At 34.8% G+C, this 16,023-nt stretch overlaps 1 protein-coding gene across 1 annotated transcript; it reads left to right on the top strand.

The window, feature by feature from the left end:
* LOC109359896 (zinc finger BED domain-containing protein RICESLEEPER 2-like) lies at nucleotides 6,625–8,149 on the top strand. Its single transcript, XM_019604591.1, has 3 exons — nucleotides 6,625–7,021; nucleotides 7,290–7,997; nucleotides 8,082–8,149. The coding sequence occupies exons 1-3, from the start codon at nucleotides 6,625–6,627 to the stop codon at nucleotides 8,147–8,149; spliced, it is 1,173 nt and encodes a 390-aa protein (XP_019460136.1).

Genomic DNA, 16,023 nt, shown 5'->3' with positions numbered 1-16,023 from the left:
ACAAAGTGAGGGAGTGAGCCAAACACATATGATAATCAAAGTGAGAAACAACATTTGATTTGTCTAATTAAACTTGTTTGAGTCTTTAAATCTCTTAATTGCATAAAAATAACAAGAAATGTTCAAGGCATGTTCCTTCATTAGTTGAACCAAAGGCCAAAAAGTCCAAACCAAATTAGGATCATCCATTGATAAGCCCCTTTGAGCCAAACAAGTGAAATAATTTTACAAACTATGCCATGAAACAGAATCTAAAAAATAGTGTTGTAAGAGAGCATTAAATTTTAAAGAATAGTTTGAAAGAATTAAGTTGGGGGGGAAATTGGTGGACTTTGCTTCTTAAAAGAAAGAAAAAAAATCAATCTCTTTACAAATGAAAAAAAAAAAGAGATTGAGAAAACTAGAAGCCAAGGTTCAAAAGTTAAAGAGGTTGGGAAAAATAATGGAGAAAAGAAGAGTAAAGTGCTCCATTGAGAAAAATTTCAAAAATGCTCTCTTTTTAACTTAGCATTGAAAATCTAGAAAAAACATTATCCAAACCAATCCTCATTACAACCGAAATAAAGACCTTAGTGATCTTTGATTATTTATGCAATTTAAGAGAATAGGTGAGACAAAGAACAAGTTCAAATTACTACAAACAAATGATTGAAAAATTGAGTGAAACACTTATCCTCCAAAAAAGTTCCAATTTTGAACTTGTGTACAAAGAACACTTTTTGTTTAGAAACATATTTGCTTAGGTAAATTGTTACTCATTTTTTGATAGACAAAAGCATTTATTCCTTGTTTGAAGCATTATGTGTCAAAATTCACAAATCTTGAAAAATCTCATTGAAATCAATTTTTTGACATGCTTATTAACATCTGAAACCATGTTGATCATCTATTAAACTTAGCCAAATGTGATTTCAGGTAAGCTTTACCTTTTGTTTGAGAACAAACAAAGTTTTAAGTTGGGGGGAGTTTGATAAGTGCCAAACATACCTAAATTTCATACACTTTCATGACACTTATCTTAAGTATAATTGAGAAAAACCAACTTAAAACATTACCTTTTGGATAAAATATCATAATCTTGTATATGTGTGTTTGTATTTCTTTTTTATGTGTTTTGTAGGATTTAGAAAGACAAAGAAAATAGAATAAAGACTCATGGTCCAAGAAGAAAAAGAAGTCAAACTCATGCTGCTCAAGCAAGTAGCTGAGCGTGGACCAAGCCACATTGAGCTGACCTGGACACCAACCTGGCACAGACCAAGTTGCTCAAGCAAGCAGTTGAGCGGACCTGCTTGATCGCTCAACTTAGCACTAGCGAAAACCTGACACGGTCATAACTCAAGCTTGGCACGGTCAGGCACAAGCCTGGCATACGCCCAAGCTGCTCAAGCAGCAGCTCAGTGGTGCATGTATGCTTAACGGTGAACCAGACACCTGACCAGGTCAGCAAGCACCAAGCTACGTCTCAGCACAATCAAAGCTGCTCAACAAGCAGTTTAGTGGTGCCACATGTGTGCTTAGCGGTGTGCACCCAGACTTGATTTAGCCATCAAGGAACCATGAAGTCATGCATGACATCACTTCAAGTAGCCCACCATAGGCTTTTCAGGAGTAGCTCACCATAGATGGTTGCATAGCCCAAAACTAGCTTTGGTGAGTGAAGCTTAAGAAGGTGACAAAGCTACTTGACCAAGTGACCAAACCCATGTTGAAGGGTTTGGTCAGCTTCTGAGCGGTGAAAACAAGCAGCTCAGCGTTGCTAGGGAATATTGTTTAGTAATAAATATAAGTGATCATCATTCTACCATTTTAGGACATACACAAGAGGATTTTAGACCTTGGTGTTTGGAGTTAATCAAAGTAAAACATAAGAACTTGTCTAACTAGTTCAAATTCATAAGAAGTTAAGAAATACTTTCATCATTTAAAATGATTTTGTCTCCTTAAGAATTTGTTAATATTTAGTTTATGTTTCTTGTTAAATTTTTATATGCAAATCAAACCAAAAACCACCAAAATATGTTTAACTTATTATTTGTGCATTGACATATTCATATGATTCATTCTATTAGGCAATTCCTTGTGGTTCAACATAACCCTATACTATACTACAATTGAATCTTGAAAGAGATGTAAATTGTAAAATAGTGAAGTGTTATCAATAAATTTATTTGTTGAAATACCTTTTAATATAAAAAAGTGATGAAGCTAACTTACTAACTTTTATTTATTGTTATTTACATTCCGCAATTTATTTATTCTTTAATACCAACCTTCCTTAAGGAAGAAGTTTGGTTTGTTAATAGAAGGAACCCGAAAGGGAGTAAATAAATAAAGTTCACTTAATTGTATTATTCTTTTGTTCTTTATTTATTTATTTGTTTCTAACAACTAACTATTTATTACTTTTGTACATTAGAATACCATTAAACCGGTGTTGGAATTTATTCCCCAAAACCAAGATGGTATTCAATGGTACTTAATAATTATATAATAGGGGATTACTTCGATACTATTGTACTCTCATTAGAATCTACTTTAACAAAGCCGAGATGGGGCAAATAAGGAATAACTTATGCACATGATTATTAGAAGTAAGTTGTGACTGGAATATTCTTGAAACTATTATACTAGCGTTGGAATTTATTTCAACAAAGCTGAGATAGAGAACAAAGAATAAAACCGAGTTCACTTACTTAATCAAATAAAAAGGAAACACATTGATAAAGAGTAATTCCGCTTTCAACAAATTGGCGCCGCTGCCGAGGACGATTTGTTGAGAGGGGAAAATCCCTCAAAAATATCCTTTCAACATAGGCTGAGCGATCAAGCCGGTCCGCTAAGCTGCCTGGTTGAGCAACTTGGTATGTGCCAGGTTGGTTTGACTGAGCCAGGTTGGGTATGACCGTGCCAGGGTGGTGTCCAGGTCAGCTCAGCGTAGATTGGTCCATGCTAAGCTACCTGGTTGACGACCTTGAGTTTGACTTCTTTTTCTTCTTGGACCATCAGTCTTTATTATCTTTTATTTTTCTTTCTAAATCCTACAAAACACATTAAAGAGAAATACAAACACAAATATACAAGATGGTGATATTTTATCCAAAAAGTATTCTTTTTAAGTTGGTTTTTCTCAATTACGCTTAAGATAAGTGCCATAAAGGTGTATGAAATTTAGGTATGTTTGACACTTATCAAACTCCCCGCAACTTAAAACTTTGTTTGTCCTAAAACAAAAGGTAAAGCTTATCCGAATTCACATTTGGCTAAGTTTAAATTGCATAACTAATCAAAGATAACTAAGGTCTCTATTTTGGTTGTAATGAGGCTTGGTTTGGATAATGGTTTTTCTAGATATTCAATGCTAAGTTAAAAAGAGAGCATTTTTGAACCTTTTCTCAATGAAGCGCTTCACTCTTCTTTTCTCCATTATTTTTTCCCAACCTCTTTTACTTTTCAACCTTGGCTTCTACTGTTCTCAATTTCTTTTTTTTTTCTTTTTAATTTGTAAAGAGATTGAGTTTTTCTTTCTTTCTTTTTAAGAAGCAAAGTCCACCAATTTTTCCCCCCAACTTAATTTTTTCAAACTATTCTTTAAAATTTTATGCTCACTTTAGAACATTGTTATTTTCAAATTAGGTTTCATGGGATAGTTTGAAAAATTATTTCACTTGTTTGGCTTAAAGGGGCTTACCAAAGGATGATCCTAATTGGGTTTGGACTTTTTGGCCTTTGGTTCAACTAATGAAGGAACAAGCCTTGACCATTTCTTATCATATTTATGCAATCAAGAGATTTAGAGACTCAAACAAGTTTAATTAGACAAATCAAATGTTGATTCTCACGTGTGTTTGGCTCACTCCCTCACTTGTTTTTGTTTTACGCTTTTTTGATTTAAAAGATGTTTGCAAAGATCTTGTTACACAACATTGAATTGATCTTGTCACTCCCTCACTTATATAACTTATGACATTATATGATGTTTTCACAAAAGTATAGCATATATCTCATTTTGCTCACTCAAAGCTTAATTCAAAGTATGTTTAGCATTTTCTAATCATGTGATCATGTTTCAAGAATTTGTTTTAGCCATTTTCATTTTGGTTTTGAATTATTTTGTGTTTTTGAACAAACAAATTTAGTTTTTAAATGTTTACACAATCTAAACAAAAAAAATTTAAATTACGTCAAGTTCTTGTCCCCTCTTTTTAAATGAAAGCTTGTTCTCAAGCCTTAAAAAAATTTGGGACTTACTTGATGTGATTTAAAAATTGCTTTGTTTTCAAAATAAAAATGCTAACAAAAGACAATGATAAAGGAAGTAAATATTTACCAAATATTAGGTTGCCTCCCAGTCAGTGCTCTTTTAATGTCATTAGCTTGACGTCTGACTTTGAACGAGATTATTTTGATTGCTCATTGATGATGGAGCCTGACTCATCACCCAAATAAGGTTTTTATCTCTGTCCATTTAATACCCAAGTTGCTTTCGTCTCGGGATCTTTCAACTCAATTGCTCTATATTCTTTTACATCGTTGATGACAAATGGTCCTGTCCATCTGGTTCTGAATTTACCTAGAAGTATTTTGAGCCTTGAGTTGAATAGAAGTACTTTTTATCCTTGATAAAAAAAATTCTTTCTGATTCTGGAATCATGGTACTTATTTGTTTTTTCCTTATATAGTCTTGAAGATTCGTATGCTTGGAACCTTATTTCTTCCAGTTGATGTAAATGATCCTGTATTTTCATATATGCATCCTTCAAATCAAAGTTTAGAAATTTGAGATCCCAAAAGGCCTTATGCTCCAACTCAACTGGTAGATGACAAGCTTTTCCATAAACAAGTTGATATGGAGTTTTGGCTATTGGTAATTTAAATGCAGTTCTATAGGCCAAGAGAGTATCATCCAGTTTTTGTGACCAGTCTTTTCTTGAAGCAGAGACTGTTTTTTCCAAAATTCTTTTTAACTCTCTGTTTGATACCTCCGCTTGGCCGTTTGTTTGTGGGTAATAAGGTGATGCTACCTTGTGTTTAACCTTATAAAATTCTAAGGTTCTTTTTAATTACGAATTTATGAAATGAGAACCCCCATGACTTATCAATACTCTTGGTGTGCCGAAACGAGTAAAAATATTCTTTTTTAAAAATTTTACCACAATTTTCGAATCGACTTTGGGTGTTGCCAAAGCTTCCACCCATATTCAAACATAGTCAACAACCACCAAGATATATTCACTTGAAAATTATGGTGGGAAGGGTCCCATAAAGTCAATGCCCCAACAATAAAAAATTTCTATTTCTATGATATTTTGTAAAGGCATTTCACTTTGTTTCCCAAGTCCCCCAGACCTTTGGCATGCATCACACTTTTGGACATACATTTGGGCATATTCATGAATGGTTGGCCAAAATAATCCAGATTGGAGTACTTTGACCATAGTTTTGTTTCCATTGTAATGTCCCCCATAGGCCGAATTATGGCAGTGCCATAATATTTTCAGGGCCTCATTCTCATGAACACATCGTCTAATGAAATTATTGGTGCCTTCTTTGAACAGGTATGGTTCATCCCAGACGTATTGATTCTCTCTTTTGAGAAACAATTTCTTTTGCTGATAATTAAAATGTTCAGGAATTATATCTGAGGCTTTATAGTTGGCCATATCAGCAAACCATGTTCTTGTTTGAAGTTGAAATAGCTTTTCATTGGGAAATGTTTCTGCTATTTCTTGTTATCTTGGCGCGACTTCCTTATTTACCAATCTTGACAAGTGATCTGCCACTTGGTTTTCTTTGCCACGCTTATCGCGAATTTCTAAGTCAAATTTCTGCAAAAGCAAAACCCATCTAATCAACCGTGGCTTGGAGTCGGTTTTTTTAGAAGATATTTGATTGTGGCATGGTCAGTATAAATGATTGTGTTTGCCCCAATCAAATAACTTCTAAATTTTTCCAATGCAAACACTATTGCTAGCAATTCTTTTTCGGTTGTAGCATAATTGATTTGTGCTTCGTTTAGAACTTTGCTAGCATCATATATTGCATGAAAAACTCGTTCCTTTCTCTGCCCCAAAACTGCACCAACTGCATAATCACACATTAGTTCAAAAGGTGATTTCCAGTTTGGTGTAGTAATGACAGGAGGAGTTACCAAGCATAATTTTAAATGATTGAATTCTTCTAAACAAGAATTATCAAATTTAAAAAAAGAATCTTTTAAGAGTAAATTGCACAAGGGCTTAGCTGTTTTTGAGAAGTCTTTGATAAATCTACGATAGAGTCCAGCATGTCCGAGAAAGCTTCTGATTCCTTTAACATTTGTTGGACGAGGCAGCTTTTTGATCACTTATATCTTAGCTTTATCCACTTCTAATCCTTTGGCTAAAATTTTGTGCTCGAGTACAATTCCTTCAGTGACCATGAAGTGACATTTTTCCTAATTTAGAACCAAGTTAGTCTGTTCACATCTTTCCAAAAAATTTTCCATGTTTGTCAAGCAAGTTTCAAAGGATTCTCCGAACACAGAAAAATCATCCATGAAGACCTCGATGCATTTTTCCACCAAATCAGCAAAGATAGCCAACATGCATCTTTGAAAAGTTGCAGGAGCATTACACAGTCCGAATGGCATTTTTCTGTATGCGTAAACACCAAATGGACATGGTGGTAACTACACATTTCATTACTAGTGGTTGGGAATTACAAAAGAAAGTGCTAGCTTTCTTTCATTTCCCACCACAACACACTAGTGCAAATGTTTCTAATAAGTTGTTAAATTTGGTTAAGGAGTGGGGGATTGAAACAAAAATATTCACCATCACTTTAGACAATGCAACATATAATATAAGCATGGTGAATTTGTTGAAAAAGAACCACTCGTTTGGAAATGGATTAGTGAGTGGTGGACATTATTTCCATGTTAGGTGTGGTGCACACATTCTAAATTTGATTGTTCAAGAGGATTTAAAGGTCATAAGTGATGCTTTGTTCAAGATTCGCGAGAGTGTGAAGTATTTTAGAGGTTCAGATGCAAGGAAGTCAACATTTGCATCTTGTTTAGACCAAATTTTTTATTCCAAAAATTCTAAGAGAGTACGTTAAGATGTACCAACTAGGTGGAACTCCACTTACTTGATGTTGGAGAATGCTATAGGGTTTCGTGAAGTATATACACACCTTTGTGATATTGAACCAAACTTTGATAGTTGCCCATCAGAAGAGGAGTGGAATGATTTAAAAAATAGCAAAATTTTTAAAACCATTCTATGATATCAGTGTCCTATTTTCAGGCATCTCTTACCCAACAGCGAATTTATACTTTTTTAATGTATGGAAAAATCAAGTTTCACTTAGGGATGCTTGTACTTATGATGATAGAGATGACCTCATTTGTCACATGGCCAAAGAAATGAAGGGGAAATTTGAAAAGTGTTGGGATTCTTATAGTGTGATTCTCTCATTTGCTGTGATTTTAGATCCTCTCTACAAGTTGCGTCTTGTTGAATTTTGTCATGTGAAACTTTATGGTCAAAATGGATTTAGGAAACCGAAAGAAGTTTATGAAAAGTTGAATTTTTTTCTTTTGGAATACATTCAAATCCAATCTTCACAAGTTGAACAACACTCATTTGACTCACAACCCAAGAGAGGAAGCCCTAGTATATCATATGCAAATGATTTGGATGAGTTCGGCGAGTTCCAACATGCAACATATGGGTCTACAAGTAATGAATCTGATTTGAAAGCATACATGGATGAAAGGATGTGTGATTATAGGGAAGACTTGGATATATTAGAGTATTGGAAATCAGTGGAATTCAAATATCAGGCACTTTTATACATGGCACGAGATATTTTAAGTGTACCAATCACAATAGTTGCATCAAAATCTGCATTCAGCAATGGGGGACGTATACTTGACAAGTATCGAAGTTGTCTCTTGCCTGAAAATGTCGAGGCGTTGTTATGTACAAATGATTGGCTTCATGCAACTCCTGGTCAGTTTCTAAGTTTTCTTAACTGTTATTTTTAGTTCTCTCATTTTGTATTTAATGCTTTCTTTTTCTATGTTTATTGTGCAGCCCCAATAAATTTAGATGATGAAGAACTTGTAGAAGACTTTTCAACTTACTCTACATCTAGGAATTGATATTAGTACTGGTGGTAGTTGTGTTCTAACTTCTTTTGTTATGTGAGTTGATTCGATTTCAAACTAAAATTGATATTTTGTCTTCATCAAATTAGATTACTCCATTTTGATGTGTATGCTACTTTTTAGTGTATTTAGCTTGAGCAAAATGATTTTGGAGTAATTTCTTTTGATTAGTGCCTTTGTGGGTACAGGTGTTGGAATGATAAACTACTTGCTGGTCATTCATTGTACTTGAAGCTCCCCCATCATGATAATTGTGCTCTCTTTGTAGAACACTGTGTCATGACTGTTACTAGTTATTTTTAAGTTTCAAACCTATGTTGATGCAACATTGTCAACTTACGTTATTTTAGTCTCAAATTTTGTTGGGAATATGCTTTAATTTCGTGGATTGCTGCTCCCTAGAAGTTTATCGATCATTTTGCTATAAGTATAAAATCTTTTTTACTTAGCTTTCACATAATTGCTACTGCCTAGAAGTTTATTGGTCATTAAAAGCTTAAAAGTTATTTTTATAAGTTTATTACTCTTTTAATTTAAAAGTGCTTATAAAAAAACACTTTTTAAAAGTGTTTGTTAAAAAAAATATTATTAAAAAAAGTGGTTTTAAATAAAATCATTTTTTAAAAGTGTTTTAATTTTTTATTTTTATTTTATATTTTTAAAATTGATATTTAAAAATGCTTTATTAAATATTAATTTTTAGAATAAATTTTTCCTTCACATAATGCTTTATTAAACATATTTAGTTCAAATTTAAAAAAAAATGGGTTGGATATCCATCCATCCAATCCATTAAAATGGATACATGGATGGAATGGATGGATTGGAATCTATTGGATATGGATGGATTGGATAGATTCAAAATGTGATGTAATGGATTTATATGGATTTATGGATAGTTTTCCATCCATCCTTTAGGATCCAAATCCACCCAAACCCATCCAATTGCCACCCCTAATGCAATATGGTGGACTAATGTCTTTGAGATCTTTTAATGTCTATACAAGTGCTGCTTGATGCTTCTTCAAGACTTGTATTAGTTTTTCTTCCTCCAAATTGGACAACTTATTATTGATGATTACTGGATTGTTGGCTTCTCCATCTAAGAAAGCATACTTTAAATGAGATGGTAATTCCTTCAACTCCAGTTCTGATTCTTTCTCTACTGGTCCACTTGGATTTTGGTGAAGAAATAATTCATCAGAACAGTGTTTGATGATTTCTTCCTCCACTTTGTTTTCTCGCATCTCCAAAGATTTGTCAAGTTGAGGGTGTTCTGCGCATATTTCTTCAACAATATCTAATTGCAAACATTGCCCTTTGTCCTTCGGATGATGCATTGCATCGAAAATGTCAAACTCAATTTCGTCATCTACAACTCGAACTAGTAATTTGCCATTTTCTATGTCAATCCCCATTTTTGTTGTCATCATAAAAGGTCTCCTTAATATGAGTGGGATCTCCGTATCTTCGGTGATGTCAATGACAGCAAAGTCCACCGGGATCAAAATTTTGTCCACTTTGACCAAAACATCCTCTGCAACCACTTGAGGATATTTGATTGATCTATCTGCTAGTTGCAAGGATATTCTTGTAGGCTTTAATTGTATTCCTCCAATTCTTTTCATCATTGATAGCAACATCAAACTCACACTGGCTCCAAGATTAATGAGTGCTTTGCCCACGGACACATTTCAAATAGTGACAGGAATGGTCACACTGCCTGGGTCTTTTGATTTATGTGGAATGTTTTCTTGAAGAACAACACTACAGTTGGTGTTGAGTGAAACAACTTCCTTTTCCTGATAACTCCGTTTTTTGGACAACAGTTCTGTCATGAACTTGGAGTAAATTGGCATTTGCTTCAAGGCTTCAACATATGGAATATTGATTTGAAGATTTTTGAATATCTCCATGAACATTGCGAATTGTTCTTCTTTATGGGTTTTTAATGGACCTATCGGGCAGGGTATCTTTTTTGTACTAGTGGGTATTGTTTCTGTTCTTTTCTTACCCCACTAGTTTCCTCTTTTTCTTCTTCTTTTTCATTTTTTTTTTCTAATCTCTCTTTTGGTTTTTCAACTCCACCTTCTACTATCTTCCCACTTCGAGTCGTAATACCTTCACAAACTTCTGACTTGACCAAATGAGTTGTTGTCAAGTTGTTGATCTGTTCTTCAATTTTAGTGAGAGCTTCACTTATGTTCTGCTAATGGTTGATAGTAGTTTGTATTGAAAGTGCAAAGTGTCAAGGATAGCACTAGCATGTCTTTGCCTATGTTTTGATGAAGACAAGGTTCTAACAAAGTTTGAAGATGGCTCAACAATCAACATGCCTTATGCTCATTTGGTCATATCTAGACTAGGGTGTAAATTGAGTCTATAATCTAAGTAGTTTGATGTTTGTCGTAGTAAGTGAGTATAGGTTAGGTGAACCTAGGTGTTAGTCTCTTAAGCCATCTTAATTGTCATATCATATCCATGAGACATATCATCTAGTTAATTGTATGTTCATGCATCTATCATACATGTTATATGTGCATATTAGGCATAATATAATTGGTAAAACATGTATATATATTGTGCATAACATATGAGAAGTTTACCATTTGAAACATACGCATAAATGTTCTAGTTAATCGATTAACGTGGTAACTTAATCGATAAACGCAATTGCTTTTCTTTTAAATGTGTGTTTTCTGTTTGAACTGAATTCTGTGTCATTCTGTTGCTCCGTTAATCAATTAAAGAGAAGCCTTAATCGATTAACTAGTCTGCTACTTGTTATAACTGAAATTTGTTTTAACTGTTTAATTGTTTTGCAACGAATGTAACCGCCTATTCTCTATGCTATAAATACAAGGGATTGTTCAGAGAACCACAACATTGCATTCTATTGTATAGGGATGTTTAGAGAGCATATTTGCATACGTGTTTTACTGTTTTGCAAGAGAGATTGCATGCGTGAGAAGAGAGATTATGCTGTTTTAATTGTTGATATATGCTTACTGTTTTTGCATAATTCTGTATCCATTCTTATCTTGCTCACATGCTCATGCATTAGATATTGTTAGAGAGAAATTATTTGTATACTTATATTGATTAACTCATTTGAATCTTGATGGCTTAAGTGGTTAGTAAAAGGGTTAATCTTTGATTCTTTATCTTGTCATATTTTAAGCATTATTGTGCTTAGCATACCTTGTTGTTTAACGTGTTTTTGTGTATTCTGGATTTGTCTCTTGGTGTGAGATCACCACAGAGATTGAGGTTCTTCACCAAGGCTAGGAGGTCTTGATTTGAGGATAAGAATCTTGGTTGGGGCTAGTTGGCGAGAAAGGTTTTCTCATAGGTGAAGGGTAGAGTCAAACCAAGGATTTAGAGGTCCTAGATTTCAAGAAGAGAGCGTCCTATGTGCTTTTAATTGTATTGGTATTTGTATCCATATTTCAATATTGTGAAGAAAGTAAATCTCCCTGATCCAAAAGGGGAGGCATGGATGTAGTTTGCAGTGGACTGTAAACGAACCAGGATAAAAATCCTTTGTGCACTGTTCTTTCTCTCTTTATCTTCTGTATGTTTCTTGCCAATATAAATTGAATCTGTGATTGAAAAGTTGGATATTTGTTTACAACCATATACTTAATAATTGTGCGTAAAAAATATGTATTATATCTGTTCAATTTTGTTTGAATTACTGTGCAAATTGCCTATTTGATCATTTTCTTATATGCAGTAGTTAATCGATTAAACCTTGCTGTTAATCGATTAACTGCACTGTTTTCCAGAAGTTGGGTTTTGGTTCAAGAAGCTGTGATCGATAACCGCTACACCTATTCAACCCCCCTTCTAGGTGTTCGTAGGCCACTGATACCTAACAAGTGGTATCAGAGCTAGTACGACGTGCTAGTTCAACCACATCCTCGTGATCTGAAGGGAATTAAAATGGGTTCCACAACACCTTTGGCGGTGATGGCGCATCCATTAACCACCCTCCCGTATTCAGTGGTGAGGGTTACGCCTACTAGAAAGTCCGAATGAAATTATTCATTGAGGCTATTGATTCGGATATTTGGGAATTCGTAACTAGTGGCCCCTTCGCCCCACTTCACTTAGTGGATGGCGAACCGAAAGAAAGGCCAAAAAGCTTATGGACCGATGAGGAACGCAAGAAGGTCTAGTTCAACCTTCGCGCCAAAAACATCATTACCTCGGCCCTATCCTACGATGAATTCTTTCGGGTGTCTCAATGTCAAAGTGCCAAGGAAATATGGGACACTTTACAAGTGACTCACAAAGGCACTAGCGAGGTCAAGCGTGCCTGGCTAAACGCGCTAACTCTTGAATACGAATTATTCCATATGCTACCAAGTGAATAGATCAGCAATATACAAAAATGATTCACTCACATTATTAACCATCTTATTGCTCTAGATAAGGTGTTCACCAAAGGAGAGCTCACTAATAAAGTCTTATGTTGTCTTGACAGGAGATGGCAACCTAAAGTGACGGCAATCATGGAGTCCAAGGATCTAGACTCCATGCCTTTGGCAACACTCTTTGGAAAGCTTCAGGAGCATGAGATGGAGCTTGGGCGTCTAACCATGCATGAGGAGTCCGATCGCAAAAAGAAGGGAATATCTGTCAAAGCTTTAACATCACAACCCATCGAAGAGATAGATAATGAAGACTCCGATTCAGACATTGATAAGGAAACGCTAAATCTCCTTGTACAAAATTTTGAAACTTCTTGAAGAATAAAGGAAGACTTAGACGATTCCAAAGGAAAGAAGCGCGTGAATCAACAAAGAAAGGCAAGAAAAAGGAGCGCTTCACTTGCCATGAATGTGATAAGTCAGGACAAATGAAGTATCAATGCCCCACTTACTTAAAAACATTTGATTCAGAGAAGAGCACTCCCCGGGACTTCAAGTCAAAGAAAGCATACATCATCTGGGATGTACCGGAGGAAGAAACAACATCAAGCACCTCAGATGAAGCGGAGACCCTAAAGTTGTGCTTAATGGCCATAATAGATGAGGCTTGCGGATCAGGTAGCAAGGATACTTTAGATGAGGTATACTCTGATACATGATCCTCTTCTTCTGATTCTCCCTCATATGAAATATTATATAGTGCTTATGTTGAGATGCATGAAGAACTTAAAAAATTAGAAAAATTAAGTAACGAGAGAAAAAGAATAATTTTGCTAAAAGATGAATTAAAATGGGAAAAAGAAACATTAGATCTATTTTTTTCCTGTGCTTCATGCGATTGCTCGAAAAATAACTTCTGTCAAAATACTACTTGTGAGTCTTACGAGGACTTGAAAAACAAAAATTTTAAATTGATTGAAAAACTCGCAAAACTCACAAATAGTAAATACCAATTAGACACTCTGCTTAGAAAAACAAGGAACATTGGTGACCATACTGGATTAGGGTATGTTCCCCCATCCCATAAAAATAGACCATATAGGAGACCTATAAGACGCCAATATTAAAATTCAAATAAGAAAAACAAAGTTCCTATATGCCATTACTATGGCACATATGGCCATACTTCTCATTCCTGTTATATCAGGAGATATGGGATACTCAATGGTGTTTACGCTTGGGTAAGAAAGGGAGATAACTCCCTAGTCACGAACAAAAAAGGACCCAACATAATTTGGGTACCTGAGTCTAGCAGGTGATCTATATTGCAGTTATGTCTTCGAACACACAGACAAAATTGGTATCTTGATAGCAACTGTTCGAGACATATGACTAGGGACAAGTCGAAATTCCTAGACTTGCCGCTGAAAGAAAAGGGATTCATCACCTATGGAGACAACAATAAAGGAAGAAACTTGGGCACCACAAAGATTGGCAACTCAACCCACAAAGGAATCGAGAACGTTCTTTACGTAAAAGGTTTGGAACACAATTTGTCGAGCATAAGCCAATTATGTGACAAAGGTAATATTGTGTCTTTTGATTCTGAATGTTGTATCATTCGTGATGTATTACCTAATAACGTTAAGTTTGTTGGGTATCGGGTAAATAATATTTATATGGTTAATCTAGAGGATGTCACTTCTCTTTTCTCAAAATGTCTTATTTCAAAAGAAGATGACTTTTGTCTTTGGCATAGACGCGTCGCTCACATACATGTGAAGCATTTAGAAAAATTATCAAAAAACAATTTAGTAATCGTTCTTCCAAAACTCGATTTTAAAAGTCAGGATGCCTGTGACATGTGTCAGAAATGTAAACAAGTCAGGAATTCATTTAATAAAAAGAATGTGATATCCACTACTAGACCATTGGAGCTTCTCCATATGGACTTGTTTGGACCATCACAAATTATGAGTTTTGGTGGGAGCTATTACGCCTTAGTTATTATCGATGATTTTTCTAGATTTAGCCAAGCAAATCCAAAACATGGTATTATTTACATTCGATCCGACCATCGAGGAGCGATGCTTGTAAATCTTTTAAATGTCTAGCCAAGCAAATCCAAAACCAGTCTAACCTAAAGATTATTTACAAGCAAATCCATGGCGCAGAATTCGAAAATCATAAATTTAATAAGTTCTGTAATAAACATGGTATTAGGCATCAGTTCTCAGCTTCGCGTACCCCTCAACAAAATCGAGTTGTTGAAAAGAAAAATAGAGTTCTAGAAGAACTCGTAAGGACTATGCTAAATGAAAGCAAGGTCCCAAAGTATTTCTGGGCTGATGCAGTTCACACAGCATGTTATGTAATAAATAGAATATTACTTAGACCTACTTCTTCAAAAACACCTTATGAAATTTTTAAAGGTCGAAAACCAAATATTGCTCATCTTCATGCTTTCGGGTGCAAATGTTTTATTTTGAATAATAGAAAAAGAATTTTAGGAAAGTTTGACTCGAAAGCTGATGAGGGCATATTCTTAGGATATTCATTACATAGCAAGGCATTTAGTGTGTTTAATAAGTATACCATGCAAGTAGAAGAGTCTATTCATGTCCATTTTGATGAATCTTCTCCAAAAAAGAAGAGAAAGGTCCTTTCTGATGATATTTCAGGTACACTTGAAGAAGTGCCATACCAAGACATGGAAGAAATCCAACAAGAAGTAGAGCAAACAGTAGTAGAGCAATATCAGGAAATGCCTATCGCGTGGAAAACTAAAAAGGATCATCCACTCGATAAGGTGCTAGGTGATATATCTACGGGGGTGGTAACCCGTAGCTCTTTACGAAACTTTTATAACTGTGTCATTTTGTTGCCTCGTTAATCGATTAAAGAGAAGCCTTAATCGATTAACTAGTCTGTTACTTGTTATAACTGAAATTTGTTTTAACTGTTTAACTGTTTTGCAATGAATGTAACTGCCTATTCTCTATGCTATAAAATACAAGGGATTGTTCAGAGAACCACAACATTGCATTCTATTGTATAGGGCTGTTTAGAGAGCATATTTGCATACGTGTTTTACTGTATTTTTGCAGGAGAGATTGCATGCGTGAGAAGAGAGATTATGTTGTTTTAATTGTTGTTATATGCTAACTGTTTTTGCATAATTCTGTATCCATTCTTATCTTGCTCACATGCTCATGCATTAGATATTGTTAGAGAGAAATATTTGTATACTGATATTGATTAACTCATTTGAATCTTGATGGCTTAAGTGGTTAGTAAAAAGGTTAATCTTTGAGTCTTTATCTTGTCATATTTTAAGCATTATTGTGCTTAGTATACCTTGTTGTTTAACGTGTTTTTGTGTATTCTGGATTTGTCTCTTGGTGTGAGATCACCATAGAGATTGAGGTTCTTAACCAAGGTTAGGAGGTCTTAATTTGAGGATAAGAATCTTGGTTGGGGCTAGTTCGCGAG

This window comes from Lupinus angustifolius, chromosome LG11 (assembly GCF_001865875.1).
Source record: "Lupinus angustifolius cultivar Tanjil chromosome LG11, LupAngTanjil_v1.0, whole genome shotgun sequence".
NCBI lineage: Eukaryota > Viridiplantae > Streptophyta > Magnoliopsida > Fabales > Fabaceae > Lupinus > Lupinus angustifolius.
The sequence above is the reverse complement of the archived record's forward strand: the minus strand, read 5'-3'. Positions and strand labels throughout refer to the sequence as shown.

Bases quoted from the DNA above. Each gene is read 5' to 3' on its own strand.
- LOC109359896 (XM_019604591.1), top strand. From the start codon at position 6,625: ATGGCATTTTTCTGTATGCGTAAACACCAAATGGACATGGTGGTAACT. The intron at 7,022-7,289 runs GTTCAGATGCAA...TCCTATTTTCAG, and splicing joins GAGTGTGAAGTATTTTAGAG to GCATCTCTTACCCAACAGCG. The intron at 7,998-8,081 runs GTCAGTTTCTAA...TTTATTGTGCAG, and splicing joins TTGGCTTCATGCAACTCCTG to CCCCAATAAATTTAGATGAT.